At 45.3% G+C, this 16,306-nt stretch overlaps 1 protein-coding gene across 1 annotated transcript in view; it reads right to left on the reverse strand.

Moving 5' to 3' along the window:
• Positions 1–16,306, reverse strand: part of LOC308154855 (activating molecule in BECN1-regulated autophagy protein 1A-like) — a gene marked incomplete at both ends in the record, with an annotated part of 167,542 nt that overhangs the window by 56,289 nt on the left and 94,947 nt on the right. Inside the window, 2 exons of the mRNA XM_080528073.1 lie at positions 12,917–13,116; positions 14,428–14,538. Of these exons, the coding sequence (XP_080384199.1) occupies positions 12,917–13,116; positions 14,428–14,538 (311 nt within the window). The remainder of the gene's footprint in view (positions 1–12,916; positions 13,117–14,427; positions 14,539–16,306) is intronic.

Consider the following 16,306-nt stretch of genomic DNA (forward strand, 5'->3'; position numbering starts at 1 on the left):
GCTACTGTCTTGTGTATTGTGTATTAATATCATTGCTACTGTCTTGTGTATTGGGTATTAATATCATTGCTACTGTCTTGTGTATTGTGTATTATTGTCATTGCTATTGCGAGGTCGAGGAACCTTACTCTCATTATAAGTAAATGTAAAGTGATAAAATGTTTTGTAGTATGTACGTGTGGTTTTATTTTTACCTTTTTTTATTGACTGACTTTGTTAGGAGCTATGAGAGACATTTCACTGCACATTATATTGTAGTGGTTTTATATCATGTTATACTGAGAAATGTAAGTCTCTCTACAGTTTGGTGAATCTAGCACTCAAGGAAGGCCCATTTCCTTCCTGTAAGGGACGGGCCAAGATCTGTGGCGCAGTGAATAATTCTGACTATGGACAGGGCCCATAACTAAAAGATTTGTATGATATGATTGGTTCCCAAGAATAGTGACCTCATGACCAAGGACGGGTCTATAAATATGAGTCGCACCCATCTTTGGGGGCTTGCTTCTTGCTTATTGGTCTGCTCATTTCTCTCTGCGCTCATGTAACTTGGCTTAATAAAAGGCCTCTTTGGAGACAATTGATCTAAGCTCTTTGTGCTTTGTAAGTTCTACAAAATCTATTAAGAATCAATTATATCCACGACAGTAGCCTACTATGGTTCTGGCAGGAGGTACAGAGCCTGTAGGAAGTCATCATACCCCCTCGCTTTTTCCACATTTTTGTTGTGTAATAGACTCATTGATTAAATACAAATCTATCCATTCACAATACCCCATAATGACATAAGTGAAAACAAGTTTTTTTTAAGATTTTGAAACACAGAAATAACTCATGTGCATAAGTATTCATACCCTTTGCTATGACACTTAAAATTAGCAAAATAAAGTTACATTTAGTCCATCTTAATGCAAGGATAATAGATTGTGTAATTTTGGAATGAATATCTTTGTTTTTATAGGGTCTCTGATTAGCATAGGAATCAATTACACACTGTGTAGATTAGGCAGTCACTACCAACTCAGCAAATTTTATAATTTTCTCTAGATCCTGACAAACTCCTCAGTCTCTTCCAGTGACAAATATACCCATAACTTGATGCTGCTACCACTATTCTTCACACGAGATGGTGCAGAAACCGCATTGCATGTGCTGGATTTGCACTAAACTCAATTGTTTTGTAGTAAAAACCAAATAAACACATTTCCAGTCACTTTCTTTGCTGTATCACTTGTATTCATTGGTGCAAACACAATTCTGGATACCTCCCTGTATATATCCACCTCTGACTGAGGTTACCTGGGTTAGCGCTGGGGGGTGTTGTGGTGTCTATGGAGAGCTCCTCTGCCCCCCCGCCCTCCTGGTGCAATGGGGGTGGGGGTGGGGTCTCAGGGACCACCTCCATGCTGCTGCTTGGGGAAGGGAGACTCACGCCACCTACAGGAGAGAGGGGGAACAACACGGTAAACGTTAAAACGTTGTTTGTTGTGGGAGAGACGACGACACATTTAGTTCTATTTGTAAGCTTTAATCTTCTATAATAGTGGGCCAAAGACAAGATGTGTCATTTCTGCGTCCCAAGACTATGAATTTCATATAAAAAATTCAACGCGTGTTAACATTTCATTAGGTTACTTAAGCCATGCTCTTTTATCTACCCAGAAATATTCATGGTGAAAAAACCCTAAATTTTAACTAGTTATTGAGCTCTTAAGTGTTCAAATGTCAGTAAAAAGTATTAGAATACTTTAAATGTCAGTAGAAACAATTAGAATGCTTCAAACATTTCCTTATTGTTAGTACAGCATTTTGCACTACTGTTCTACTGCAGTATGACTGGTCCCGCTGTAGTACAGCTACCATCACCATATCATGTCATTTCTACTTTTTTATTATCACCTTACTTATTTTTTACTTTATTCTATTTATTGTTGACTTTGTATTCTGCTGCAATGCCAATGTCGAAGAAACCTGAACCTAAGAATTTGACTCTGTGTACCCGTACGTTGATGTAACAAAAGCGATTCTGATTCTGATTCCGGTCTAAATGTCCCGTGAATAACTGCAATGGAAATACGTTGTAAGAAGAAAAAACTATTGTTGATGTGTTGAACACTTTCCCCCCTCCTGTAAGACTTATAAGGACAATGCCTCTCTAAATCCTGCAAACACTAACTCCGTACTACCCAGCAGGCCTACACAATGAGGATGACGCTTTATATAACCTGGTTTCCCTCCCAGCCAGTGACTAGTGAGGAGGGGAACCCTGTGATCCCTGTGATCTGTTGAACCGCATCCCTCCAACATGCTTCCTAAACACATCTTTAGTCACAGTGAGGGGGAGAGGATTAGATGGGTGGCGTTTCGCTGCTCCATCTGCGCGGTGGAAGGATGAGAAGGATGAAAGCCCATATTGGAGGGCTGCCCAATGCAAAAGTGTGGGAGATGAGGAAAAAGTCAAAATTAATGATGCGAAAAAATCTGGCCGAGAACGCAGCTTTCTACCGATACGTGTCACACTTACACTTCCCAAAATGGCGGATATCTGGGCGGTTTGTGACATTGACTGACTTTCTCGAGTGAAAAAGGTTCCAAGGATATTCTTTTTCATCTCTGGAAACCCATTGAATCAACAAGGCAGACGGCTGGGGGGGAATTGCTTTGGAAACGTGCGCCGTGGCGTTGGAGGGGGGGTTGGGTAGAGGAGCTGTCGGAGGGGGGGTTGGGTAGAGGAGCTGTCGGAGGGGGGGTTGGGTAGAGGAGCTGTCGGAGTGGGGTGCCGGTTCTCCATCATATGTGACAGCTGCTGAAATGTGAAATGTGCAACCAGTAGCTAAAGTAATTTTTCTGTTTTTTTTACATGTGCTTAAACTACAGATTGTAATCTCTGATTGAATCTCCGATTGAAATCGGAGAAGCATTTAACACGACAGGCGTATTTGAATATTGGTACACCTCAAACACTGAATGGGGGAAAAAAGTGACTCTAAACGCAACGACAGCTACAAACGCTGCTAACAGCTAGCGGCTAACAAAACACATCGCTATGAAGGTCTAAACTGTATTTTAATAACATCACAACATGCTGAGAGAACATCGACATGCTAAAAACACATAACTACACATAACTAGATGAACACACAGTTCTTGCTTTTGAAACGTCTGGTCTGAGGGCGCAAGGCCGGTAGCAGCGCTCCTGGTGTCTGTCGCCTGTAACCTGTCTGCACGCTCACTCAACAGCACAGTACGTTAAGAGTGTAAGCTTTATAGCAGTAGATTGACAGCTACAAACCAGTGTCGTGGATATAATTGATTCTTAATAGATTTAGTAGAACTTACAAAGCACAAAGAGCTTAGATCAATTGTCTCCAAAGAGGCCTTTTATTAAGCCAAGTTACATGAGCGCAGAGAGAAATGAGCAGACCAATAAGCAAGAAGCAATAGCCCAAAAGCAAGAAGCAAGCCTCCAACGATGGGTGCGACTCATATTTATAGAACTGTCCTTGGTCATGAGGTCACCATTCTTGGGAACCAATCATATTATACAAATCTGTGATTACACAAGTTATGGGCCGTGTCCATAGTCAGAATTATTCCCTGCGCCACAGATCTTGGCCCATCCCTTACAGGAAGGAAATGGGCCTTCCTTGAGTGCTTTGATTGATTGATTGAAAACTTTATTAGAAGATTTGCAGAAGTAGGTACATGAAAGTACATATTACATACAAGGTCAACTAACAGGATAAAAACCCAAGAAAGCCACTGGCTTATTTCAATTGGGGTCTAGAGGGGATGGAGAGGTCTGTACAGGGGGTAGAGGGGATGGAGAGGTCTGTAGAGGTGGGTAGAGGAGATGTAGAGGTGGGTAGAGGTGATGAAGAGGTCTGTAGAGGTGGGTAGAGGGGATGAAGAGGTCTGTACAGGGGGGTAGAGGGGATGAAGAGGTCTGTAGAGGTGGGTAGAGGGGATGAAGAGGTCTGTACAGGGGGGTAGAGGGGATGGCGAGGTCTGTACAGGGGGGTAGAGCTATTCTCATGCTAAAATCGACTGTAAATCCAGATTTTAAAGTTGATATTCTTCCCCGTGGAGCATGCCCCCATAACCTGTGCCCCACCCCACCCACTGCTAGCTTCGCCACTACTGTAGAGACTAACATTTCTCAGTATAACATGATATAAAACCACTACACCAGCTACAAACCTACTACAGTACATGAAGTGACAATTGCCATATGCTTGTGTCCCTGCTGGGATCATACTGAAAACACTTAATCAGTTATGAGGGGTCATTTGACCCCTGTGAGTAAAGAAAAATTGTATATCTTTGCACTCGATCAAATTTCAGGATCCTCCTTGTCATGAGTTTTCCTAGATATGTGTGTTCTACCACCCCAGTATCCTTACATTTTCAAAATCACACCAGGATAAGCTAGTATAAAGCTACTTTGAAGTTTTTCTGTGTAGGAAGCAGGCTAACTAGTGGTCGTTGTGTGTAAATAGCAGGTTAGCATTTTAAAGAGGCGAGCCGAGGCGGCTCTTACAGTAGGTAAAAAAAAGGCACGGCTGTTCTAGTGTGAAGAGTGTAAGCTTTATAGTGGTAGATTGACAGCTACAAGTCTATGGGGGCGTCCATCACCACAGCACATGAAGTGACAATTGCCATATGCTTGTGTCCCCGCTGGGATCATACTGAAAAAAATATATGCATGCACTCACTGCAATGTAAGTCGCTTTGATCAAAAGCAACAGCTAAATGGCATAATATATTATATATTATTATTTAACGACTGAGGGAAAAGCTGAAAATGGTCCTAACAATAACAACCCCCTCACTAAACAGAAAGACTGTTATGTTATCTGTGTCATCTGTGTAATTCAGATAAACATAAACAATTTCATAGAGACAAAAATAATTATGTTGACCCCGGGAACCACAAGCTATCTCCGGTTTTTTAACAGCATCATTGTCCTGGGGACCCAGACAATAAACCACATGTCCTCCTGACTGACCTGTACTGAGGCTGCCCAGTAAAACACACACCGTCTCACCCAGCTGTTAGTCAGGCCCCCGTTGGACAGCAGGCAGCCGAGTTTAAATCATCTTTATGTGGAATCAGAGAGCATCTCCTTTATTATGCCACTGCCCTGTGTCACCTCTCAAGCATGTCCCCCCCCCCCCCCCACACACACACACACACACAATCTGCACGCACGCACACACACACACACACACACCCACACAATCTGCACGCACGCACGCACACACACACACCCACACACCCACACCCACACACACACACACACACACACCCACACAATCTGCGCATGCACACACACACACACACACACACAAACACACACACACACACACACACACACACACGAACACACGAACACACACACACACACACACACACACACGAACACACACACACAAACACACACCCACACACCCACACACACACACACACACACACACACACACACACACACAGCCTCAGCAGCGCTGTGGGGAATCACAGAGCTGCTCTCATCCCCGCGGTCTCTCTCCGTGGGAGAAATTATCATTTGGGTTAATCACACCGCTCAACGCCGCGGCCCCGTCACCCTCCGCCACGCCGAATTAGAGGAGACTGATGTGGGTGACCCCCGGGGGGGGGGGCCGTCACGCCAGGGGGGCTCGCTGAGGTGTGGCGCCGCCTTAACGACAGCAGGTAGAAAAGTGTCACCTTGTGTCTCACGCTCTCTGTCTCACGCGCAGGGTGGAGGGGGGCCGGAGAGAGGGGGGGGGGGGGGGGGGGGGGCTGGAGAGAGGGGGGGGTGGCTGGAGAGAGTCGGGGGGGGCAGTGATGCTGGTCAGAGCTGTGGGTTAGGAACTGGTAGAGTGGAACGTCACTGGAGACAGACAGACAGCCAGAGCTGCAAAACTGACATGACAATGGAAATATTATTTGGCTGCTAAATGTACTCCAACCATGATATTATTAGTATGGAGTATAAGGCTCGGAAGAACGACTCATGATCCGAAGCATTCCACATCATCTGTAAAAGAACGGTGATGGCATGGACATGCATGCCTTCCAATGCCACTGGGTCACTCATGTTTATTGATGATGTGACAGAAGACAGAAGCAGACGGATGAATTCTGTTTCCCTAAGTGTTTAGGGATGTACTGTCTCCTCGGACTCAGCCAAATTCAGCATAGTCGATTGGACGGCAATTCACAGTGCAGATGGACAATGACTCAAAACATACTGCGAAAGCAACCCAGGAGGTTTTTAAGGCAAAGAAGTGGAATATTCTGCAATGGCCGAGTCAATCACCTGATCTCAACCCGATCAAGCATGCATTTCACTTGCTGGAGAGAAAACTAAAAGGCAGAAAGACCCACAAACAAACAAAACAAACTGTCCATAGTCAGAATTGTTCACTGCGCCACAGATCTTGGCTCACCCCTTACAGGAAGGAAATGGGCCTTCCTTGAGTGCTAGATTTCACCCCTACTCTAGAGAGACAAACATTTCCCAGTATAACATGAAGAAGATAAAACCACTACACTGGCAAAGCATCACAAAGGAGGGAACGCAGCATTTGGTGACGTCCATGGGGGAACGCACGGGGCATGAACACTAATCAATTTTATTATCATGGGATCAAGTTTGACAGTCAAATACTTCTAATATACAACTTTCATCAGTCAGTTGTGCAGTGCTTTGTCTGGGTCTCTCCCAGTTCCACTTTACCAGTGTATTGCCTTTGTTGATAGGATGCAGCACAAACGTCGTGGTTGGTTAGTTTCTTTACCTCCTAAAGTTTGTTTTTTCTTTGTTTTTCAGATGATTTTCTAGATGTATGAGAGATGTAGAGATGGGCTTTATTAAGGAAATACAAAACAAATAAGGACTGCAGTGTTTTTTCCATAAGCTAAACGTGGAATATTTCTGTCATCAATGTGAAAGTGCAAAATAACATAACAGCATCCGCACACTCAAACACTGCGTCAGGTCTATGACCGAAAGCTTGCAATAAACAACGTTTTTTTGCACAGTGTTTGAGTGTACGGATGCTGTTATTTTGCACTCTATTGATACTCTTCAGTTCCAGCACCTCAGCAAAGTCTGACATTTGAAAACAATGACCTGGCAAAGTCTCTCCACTGTCAAACCAAGGCTTGAATACTGAACTGTAGGTCTGGTTCCTCTGGCCTCTAACATAATAATAGATAGTATTCATCTATTTATCACATCATTGCCTAAGCCGTTTCAAATGAACTGAACAAGGATACGCCTGAGGGGCAACAACGTTGTGTTACATGCAGAGATGTGCAGAGGCGCATTCCCAATGCCTCCTCCTCTCCTCCTCCTCCCCTCCTCCTCCTCCTCCTCCTCCTCCTCCTCCTCCTCCTCCTCTCCTCTCCTCCTCCTCCTCCTCCCCCTCCTCCTCCCCTCCTCCTCCCCCCCTCCTCCTCCTCCTCCTCCTCCCCTCCTCCTCCTCCTCCTCCCCCTCCCCCCTCCTCCTCCTCCTCCTCCTCCTCCTCCCCTCCTCCTCTCCTCCTCCCCTCCTCCTCTCCTCCTCCTCCTCTCCTCCTCCTCCTCCTCCCCTCCTCTCCTCCTCCTCCTCCTCCTCTCCTCCTCCTCTCCTCCTCCTCCTTCTCCTCCTCCTCCTCTCCCCCTCTCCTCTCCTCCTCCTCCTCTCCTCCTCCTCCTCTCATCCTCCTCCTCTCCTCCTCTCCTCCTCTCCTCCTCCACTCCTCCTCCTCCTCCTCTCCTCCTCTCCTCCTCCTCTCCTCCTCTCCTCCTCCTCCTCCTCCTCCTCTCTCCACTGGCAGGTATCACTACTCCATCAGGCGTGCACGGGAGACCAAATAGCAACGCTAGCCCACAGTACTGTGTGTGGAGGGATCTGGATGATTCAGTTGCTAAATGACCATAAATAACTAACTTCCCACTAATTCCCTAACTTCCCTTTGTAGGCCCATTGTATTACAGTGCAGTAAAAGGCAAACTTTTTGGTTTATCTGATTTGGTATGTATAGCCAGTACCTGAAATTCACAGTTGGGTCATTATTTCCACCCACACTACACAATATACAATTGTGATGAAATGAACATTCTATTTTTCATCAGTCCCGCTTGTGTTTTTCAAGGATTAATAGTAGCTCTCCAGACAGTCTAAGGCTGCTCCATAACTCTATACATTTGGAGAACAATGGGGGGAAAAGGTGACTTGCATACAAAACTGCTGAAATCAATCCTCAAAGTTCCTTGAGCTGCTACATTTACAGACATTATACATTACCGGTATATCAGCTAAAATTAAGATAACGTGAAACCCAAATTACATAATCCAAAAACACTACAAATTATATAGGACCATCTAAAAACCACCGATAAAAGGGACACACACTCTTGCAGGGATTCCTCAGTGTTTGTTTCATATACAGTAGTTGGGAGTCGGGACTGGGAATGTGAGAGGAATACACCTCACTTCATGAACTCATTTCTACCAGAGAGATAGGAATCTGAGTGGCACAGCCAACTTTTCAAGGGGGGGACAGGTTGGGAGTCAGAGCAATCAACATTTATAACCATCTAACTCCTGGCTCCCTCCCTTGTCAGCCTACACTCCCATAGATCAGCCTAGTATGAGAAGCACGCTGAAATGCACAGAGAGAGAGAGACACAGTTAGAACAGATCTAAATGGAGATCTGACTGGGCCCATAGATACAATGGGTCTCTATTCTCTCTATTTCAGACAGATATCAGGTTTATTTATACCAGTCGACCCATTCTCTTACGACAGAGAGCGAGACTCCACATTGATCTGTCTGATAACATGGCAAACCATTATGGGAAGGACGAAAAAATAGCCTGGCTAAAATAGTTACAACAGGACAGATAAATGTCTCACCTTAAACCAATCATGACTATTCAACAACAACAACAAAATCCATGCATACGTTTCTTTCCAGCTAATTCCTTAGTTACATGATTGCATGACTCGATTAGAAGTTTAGAAGTAAAACCTGCAGTAAGTAAAGATGACACTATATTTCCGCAGATGTGAAAATCTTTAAAAATCAAGAATCGGTCCACTATTTATAAGACAGGTAGTTCAGGCGAAGCGGGGCATCGTGCTAGAATGACAAAACTTGATAAGACAACACCAGTCAACCATTACAAAAGAACAAAATGTAAAATCTAACACACAATAAATAACTAATCAGTTGACTAGCTGACATGGGTTGTGGTTGAAAAATGAAAGGGCTTTCTTTGATTATAAAGGTTTATCATGAAAGCTTTCGATGATAAACCCTGGCCTGGTACCAGTGCTTATTGTTTTCATAATTCATCAGTGATGACTTTAATGGAGGGGTAGTAATGTTTTGTAAATGCCTCCAACATCCAGTAATACAATGTGTACAACATAACAAGAATGAGGGAATGGACCCTTGTGTACTGTATTATGCCTTATGAGTCTGATATGAAAACCCATATGACTATCAAAAGCCCATCAGAAGAGGGGGCGCATTATCTTACAAGGCAGAGACCAAACGGTGCCACCCAGGTCTAATTTCCTCTGATTGCGCTCCAGCTCCCAGAGGTGTGACTGGGAGACACAGAGAGGCTGGAATGATGATGTAATAAGACTTCGGAGGCCCCTCCAGTGAGGGTCTTTTTGGATGAGACCCAATATCTTCTTCTAGACATCCGTTTCTGTGATCTGTTAAGATCCTTTGCTCTAAGTTCCTTATGCAGAGACTGGAGGGTGTGTGTGTGTGTGTGTGTGTGTGTGTGTGTGTGTGTGTGTGTGTGTGTGTGTGTGTGTGTGTGTGTGTAGAGACGATGACCAATGGACTCTAATTATCCTTTCCAACTAACCAAGGACCCAAGGCAACTAGAGAGGCACGAATTCTATGGAAAGGGCTTTGATTAGAAAGGTTTATCATGAAAGCTTTCCATGAATTTCTGTGGAAATTGTGAAGGTGCTTAGGCCTACCCCGAAACCCATATGGGGGTATTTAAGCCAAGAAGTATAAACATTATCCCTTGATATTGAACCTTGATGTAAGTTAAAAGCTTAACCACCATCCAAGTTGCCCATCCCTATCTTTTAGACTTAAGACCGTTACCATGGTAACCGGGTCTCAAGCCACTTGCGTTAGCTAGCCAACAAACAAACAGCCAGAAGGTAAAAAACGATTAATGTTCTGGCTTAAGATATTGATGTAAGATATGTGTGGACTTAAAACTGTAGACGTGGCGGCAGTTTACAAAATGTCAAAATGGACATTTTCAAAACCCCCACAGCCACACTCTCAGGTTCTGAAGATTCCATGGGCCAGATTTCGTCACAAAAACTTGAATATTTCACAAGCCATCCACCGGAAACTTCCACAAAACAATAGCACCAAAATATACGACGAGTCGCACGTTTTGACTATGTCTACGTAGTGCAAAAACTGTTGGAGGAGTGAGTAGCTGTAGCAAAATGTATCTATAATAATAAATAATAAATAAATACATATATACCGGTATGTGCGGTAAAAATAGTGCTGCTTGCTTACAGCACACTAATTAAGGGGGTCTGAGAGTCTGAAATAAGAACCGTATTAACTTCCTGTTTCCAGATACTAGAAAGCCTTTGGAGGTCTCCTCTCCTGTAATGAGGTCACGGCAGGCTGTTTTAAGTCTGCTGTTAAACATTGTTCTGAATTAGGGTTGTAAACGGTCTGTTTAAAGGTCTTAAACGTACCTAAACGTAACCCGTACAAATTCCCCATTAATAACAACACAGCCAATAATTGTAGAAACAGAACAGAACAGCATGGATGTTGTTAAGTGTAGATTGTGAATACATGGATGGAGGGGGTGAGGTAATATGTTGATCTTATATTGTTAACATGATCACCACCACCAATGCTAGGCTAATCTACAATGGTAGCTAGTTTACTGTAGTCGTTAATCACAGGAGCTAAAGGGTGATTTCCACAGTTCACTTTCTCAATTATAATGACAATTGACAAAATGAGCATCATCCCGAAAATGACCTAATTTGGTAATTTGTGAAAGTGCTTAAAACATGCTTGAGGGATGCCTTGGGCTCTTTTGCTAATTGTGCATGGAACACCAAACGCAATGCTGTCATTCATCTGAGGCTGACTTAACCAGACGTGGTACCTGAATGGTAAATGGTAAATGGACGGACTTATATAGCGCCTTTATCCAAAGCGCTTTACAACGGCCTCTCATTCACCCATTCACACACACATTCACACACCAATGGCGGCGAGCTACCATGCAAGGCGCCGGCCCGCTCACTGGGAGCAATTTAGGGTTCAGTGTCTTGCCCAAGGACACTTCGACATGTGGCCAGCCGGGGCTCGAACCGCCGATCTGCCAACCTTGCGATCATTAGACGGCGGCTCTACCTCCTGCACCACAGCCGCCCATCGTACCTAAGACACGAGGGTTGACACGGCTCTTCTGTATGCAGTGTAAAACGGAAAACCAACGGATGCGGGGGCATCTGAGCTACCTGAAGGTCAACGGCTGAAGGGATCGGGAGGCGAGATACAGCTACAGTATAGGTAGATGCTGATCCTGAGACACATGCTTCCCCCTACACTGTGTCTCCTAAGATTTCTACTTCTACCCCCCTTGTACTGTTTCTCCAGTGTAAAAAAAAGAAAATACATCGTTCTTTCTTCTTCTATCACGACGACTGCCAATGGCCCCTGGCCTGAGCTGGATTACTCTTCCTGCTACGACCGGTGGATTGATGATTCGCTTGCTTAGTCAAATGTATCGATTGTAAGTCGCTTTGGAATAAGGCGTCTGCTAAATCGTGAGCTTAGAATTATAAGGTTCTATCTCCGTTTAGGGCAGTTCAGAGATATTGAGCGTCAACGTTTTTACATTCCATTATGTTTTGTGAGATGGAACCTTTGTATTTTATGAATTACAAACTCAAAAATGTCAACATTTTAAAAACACCACACAGGCATTAATAAACACCTAATGGATCAGATTATGTAAAAAACTCAATTTTGACAAAAATGGAGATAGAACCTTATAATTCTAACGCCACGAAATGTGATAGTCATAATGTGGTACAAACATACGTTATAGACAGGGGTGCACATAACTTTTTGGGGCCAGTGCTCAGAGGAGCACCTAGGGATGCTGCTTGGTGCTCCCCGAGCTCGCGAGTCACGACCCGTCCCACAGGATGGATGAAAAAGGGATACATGGATAACTTATATTAGCAAAACGACATTTATTCATAAATAAAGATGAACGAACAAATGATTGTGTGCAAAACAAAATAAACAAATGCAAAATCAAATGACTGCTCTTTAAGCATGAAAGTCTGTCAGACTCCTTTAAACACAATGAAATCAACTGACATCTCTTTAAGCACTAACTGAATGTCTGTTCTTTAAACACACTGAAATCAACTGACATCTCTTTAAGCACTGCTCTGTTCTGTAAACACTGAAATCAACTTTTCAACAAAAAGTTACAGCCTAAGCATTTATTTATGCTACAAGCTTAATCGTCATCATCACTGCTCTCTTGACTGCTGTAAATTATCACTGTCCTCAATTTCAACCATGGTAGAGGATGTTTTTTTTGTGATCAATTTTTTTTTTTTTTTTTTTTGGTGCGCAAAAGCGCCATCATGCGGCTGATCTGCCGCGCAGCATGCATTTTGGCGACGCATGCGCACTGGCGCACCAGTTATGTGCACCCCTGGTTATAGACACACATTAACTGCGGCTCAGTTGGTGGAGCATGGAGCTAACAACGCTTAGGTTGTGGGTTCGATTCCCGCTGGGACCGTATATGCTGAAATGTATAATGCACTCGTTGCAATGTAAGTCGAAATCTGTCAAATGTAAACGACCCTTACCGTCTGTGGCTTGTGAGGCCCGGGAGGTACCGGGCCCCTGGGGGTCCGTACGGTCCGTCTGGGTCTGGGCGTTGTGCAGCTGGGGGAGGAGCGTCTGGGTGCCCTGGGAGGTCACGGAGGGGGCGGGGGGGCGGGGCTGGAGGCCCACGGCGCTCATGAGGTCCATGTCCCTGGGAGGCCTCAAGGGGGCGCTGCTGCTGCTCCTGAGACACACAGAGAGACACGGTCCAGGCTGATGACATTTACATTTACATTTTTGGCATTTAGCAGACGCCTTATTCCAAAGCGACTTACAATCAATACATTTGAATACTAAGCATGAGAATCATCAGTCCACCATTCGTAGCAGGAAGAGTAATCCAGCTCAGGCCCGGGGGCCATTGATAGAAGGAAAAACCTTCTTCTATCACCTTCTTCTAAACCTAGTTTTTTTTTGTTTTGTTTTTTGACACTGGAGAAACAGAGAAACAGTACAAGGGGGGCAATAGAAGTGTTTAGGGACACAGTAGAGGGGAAAGCGGGTGTCTTTAGGCATCTTCTGCCCCTCAGCACTACGTCTCCTAAAGACACCCGCTTTCCCCTCTACTGAGTCCCTAAAAACGTCTAGGCTGATGAGGCCTTGCGTGTGGAGGCTGCTACTTTACTGTTGTTGATCGCTGGTTGTTGTTGTTTTTATGTCCTGCTTGTTTTATTATTGATTGTGTATTCTGCTGCCAATGCCAATGTCTAATGGAACCTGAACCCAAGAATTTTACTCTGTGGAAAAAAAAGCGATTCTGATACTGATTCTGGATGACAGCTCACACACTCACACACGCACGCACGCACGCACGCACGCACGCACGCACGCACGCACGCACGCACGCACGCACGCACGCACGCACGCACGCACGCACGCACACACACACACACACACACACACACACACACACACACACACACACACACACTCACACACACACACACACACACACACACTGGGTAAGTGGCAAAGGTGACCTGAAATGGGTTCAGCACCAGCATGTGTGTGTGTGTGTGTGTGTGTGTGTGTGTGTGTGTGTGTGTGTGTGTGTGCATGTGTGTGTGTGTGTGTGTATGTACTGTACACCAGATTGTTTTCTTGTGGTGTTTAAATACTGTTCAGAGATGATAAGGCGAGTTCACGTCGAGTTCAAAGCTAGCCTGCATTTCTATGTTATTGTTAGTGTTTGCGTGTGTGTGTGTGTGTGTGTGTGTGTGTGTGTGTGTGTGTGTGTGTGTGTGTGTACTACTTGAGTGTTGACATTGGACACTGATTGTTGAAAGCAACACAGGGGAGAGTCCAATGTCAATATGTGAACTAAAACTGAATGAGGCCGAGGCAGAGGTGATATCATAAATAAATTCAGTAGGGTGTTGAAAGGGATTCCTGCAAAAAACAAGAGACTAGAATGCACACATACAGTGAAAGCCCCCATACACCACCTCACACAAACAAGACAGAAAGCAGACCTGCCCCTGCCAATTCTCACCCTGGTCTCTCTGCATCGCGGCTAGCGCCGGTCCCTCCGCCACCATTGTTGTTGATCGTCAATATCGGCTCAGTGTGCTCTGAGAGACTGTCTCCGTCTGACTGGGCATCTCTGGAGGAGGAGAGGAGAGAGGGATGGAGAGAGGAGAGGAGAAAGGGATGGAGAGAGGAGAGAGGAGAGAGGGATGGAGAGAGGAGAGGAGAGAGGGATGGAGAGAGGAGAGGAGAGAGGGATGGAGTGAGGAGAGGAGAGAGGAGAGGAGAGAGGGAAGAAGTGAGGAGAGGAGAGAGGGATGGAGTGAGGAGAGCAGAGAGGGATGGAGAGAGGAGAGAGGGATGGAGTGAGGAGAGAGGGATGGAATGAGGAGAGAGGGATGGAGAGAGGAGAGGAGAGAGGGATGGAGTGAGGAGAGGAGAGAGGGATGGAGAGAGGAGAGGAGAGAGGGATGGAGAGAGGAGAGAAGAGAGGGATGGAAAGAGGAGAGGAGAGAGGGATGGAGAGAGGAGAGGAGAGAGGGATGGAGAGAGGAGAGGAGGGATGGAGTGAGGAGAGGAGAGAGGGATGGAATGAGGAGAGGAGAGAGGGATGGAGAGAGGAGAGGAGGGATGGAGTGAGGAGAGGAGAGAGGGATGGAGTGAGGAGAGGAGAGAGGGATGGAGTGAGGAGAGGAGAGAGGCATGGAGTGAGGAGAGGAGAGAGGGATGGAGAGAGGAGAGGAGAGAGGGATGGAGAGAGGAGAGGAGAGAGGGATGGAGTGAGGAGAGAGGGATGGAGTGAGGAGAGAGGGATGGAGAGAGGAGAGGAGAGAGGCATGGAGTGAGGAGAGGAGAGAGGGATGGAGAGAGGAGAGGAGAGAAGGATGGAGTGAGGAGAGGAGAGAGAGATGGAGAGAGGAGAGGAGAGAGGGATGGAGAGAGGAGAGGAGAGAGGGATGGAGAGAGGAGAGGAGAGAGGGATGGAGTGAGGAGAGGTGAGAGGGATGGAGTGAGGAGAGGAGAGAGGGATGGAGTGAGGAGAGGAGAGAGGGATGGAGAGAGGAGAGGAAAGAGGGATGGAGTGAGGAGAGGAGAGAGGGATGGAGTGAGGAGAGAGGGATGGAGAGAGGAGAGGAGAGGGATGGAGTGAGGAGAGAGGGATGGAGAGAGGAGAGGAGAGAGGGACGGAGTGAGGAGAGGAGAGAGGAGAGGAGAGAGGGATGGAGTGAGGAGAGGAGAGAGGGATGGAGTGAGGAGAGGAGAGAGGGATGGAGAGAGGAGAGGAGACAGAAAGACAGACAGATGGAGGCAGAGAGTTAAAACAGAAAGAATGGGAGAACAATTCCTGTCAAGTCATCGAGAGTATTTTTCATCAATGGGAGTCGTTCTGTCTAATGACAATATACTACAACATCTTTCAGCTCAAATGCTCTGCTTGTGATGCCAGGAAATATACACATTGGAACTAAATACTAACGTTTTCAGAAATCGGTGACACATTTCCACAACAATGTAAAAAAGAACAAATATTTTTGTAAAAATGTCCATCCAAACCAGTCCATTCATTACTGTCATCAGCATTGAGGGAAACATTTGTCAACAGTGTACAGTAGTTAATGCTGCACTGTTGACTGAAGCAAGGAATCAGAGGTCAAAGGTGCATCTACAATTGAAATTTCATCTGATTAAACATCGATTTAGGCTGTGTGCTCCTGATGTCTGCCATATACGGTGGGGGAAATAAGTATTCAACACATCAACAATCTTTCAATTCAATATTTATATATTTCCATTGCAGCTGTCCAAACAACATTACACCATTGGTATTAACTCAATAAAACTACACAGCTAAAGGAATTGTAACACTCCAATCCATAACAAAAAGTTATGTGCATGAGGAAAGA

This window comes from Nansenia antarctica, assembly GCF_963989245.1.
Source record: "Nansenia antarctica genome assembly, chromosome: 4".
In the NCBI taxonomy this organism is placed as follows: Eukaryota; Metazoa; Chordata; class Actinopteri; order Argentiniformes; family Microstomatidae; genus Nansenia; species Nansenia antarctica.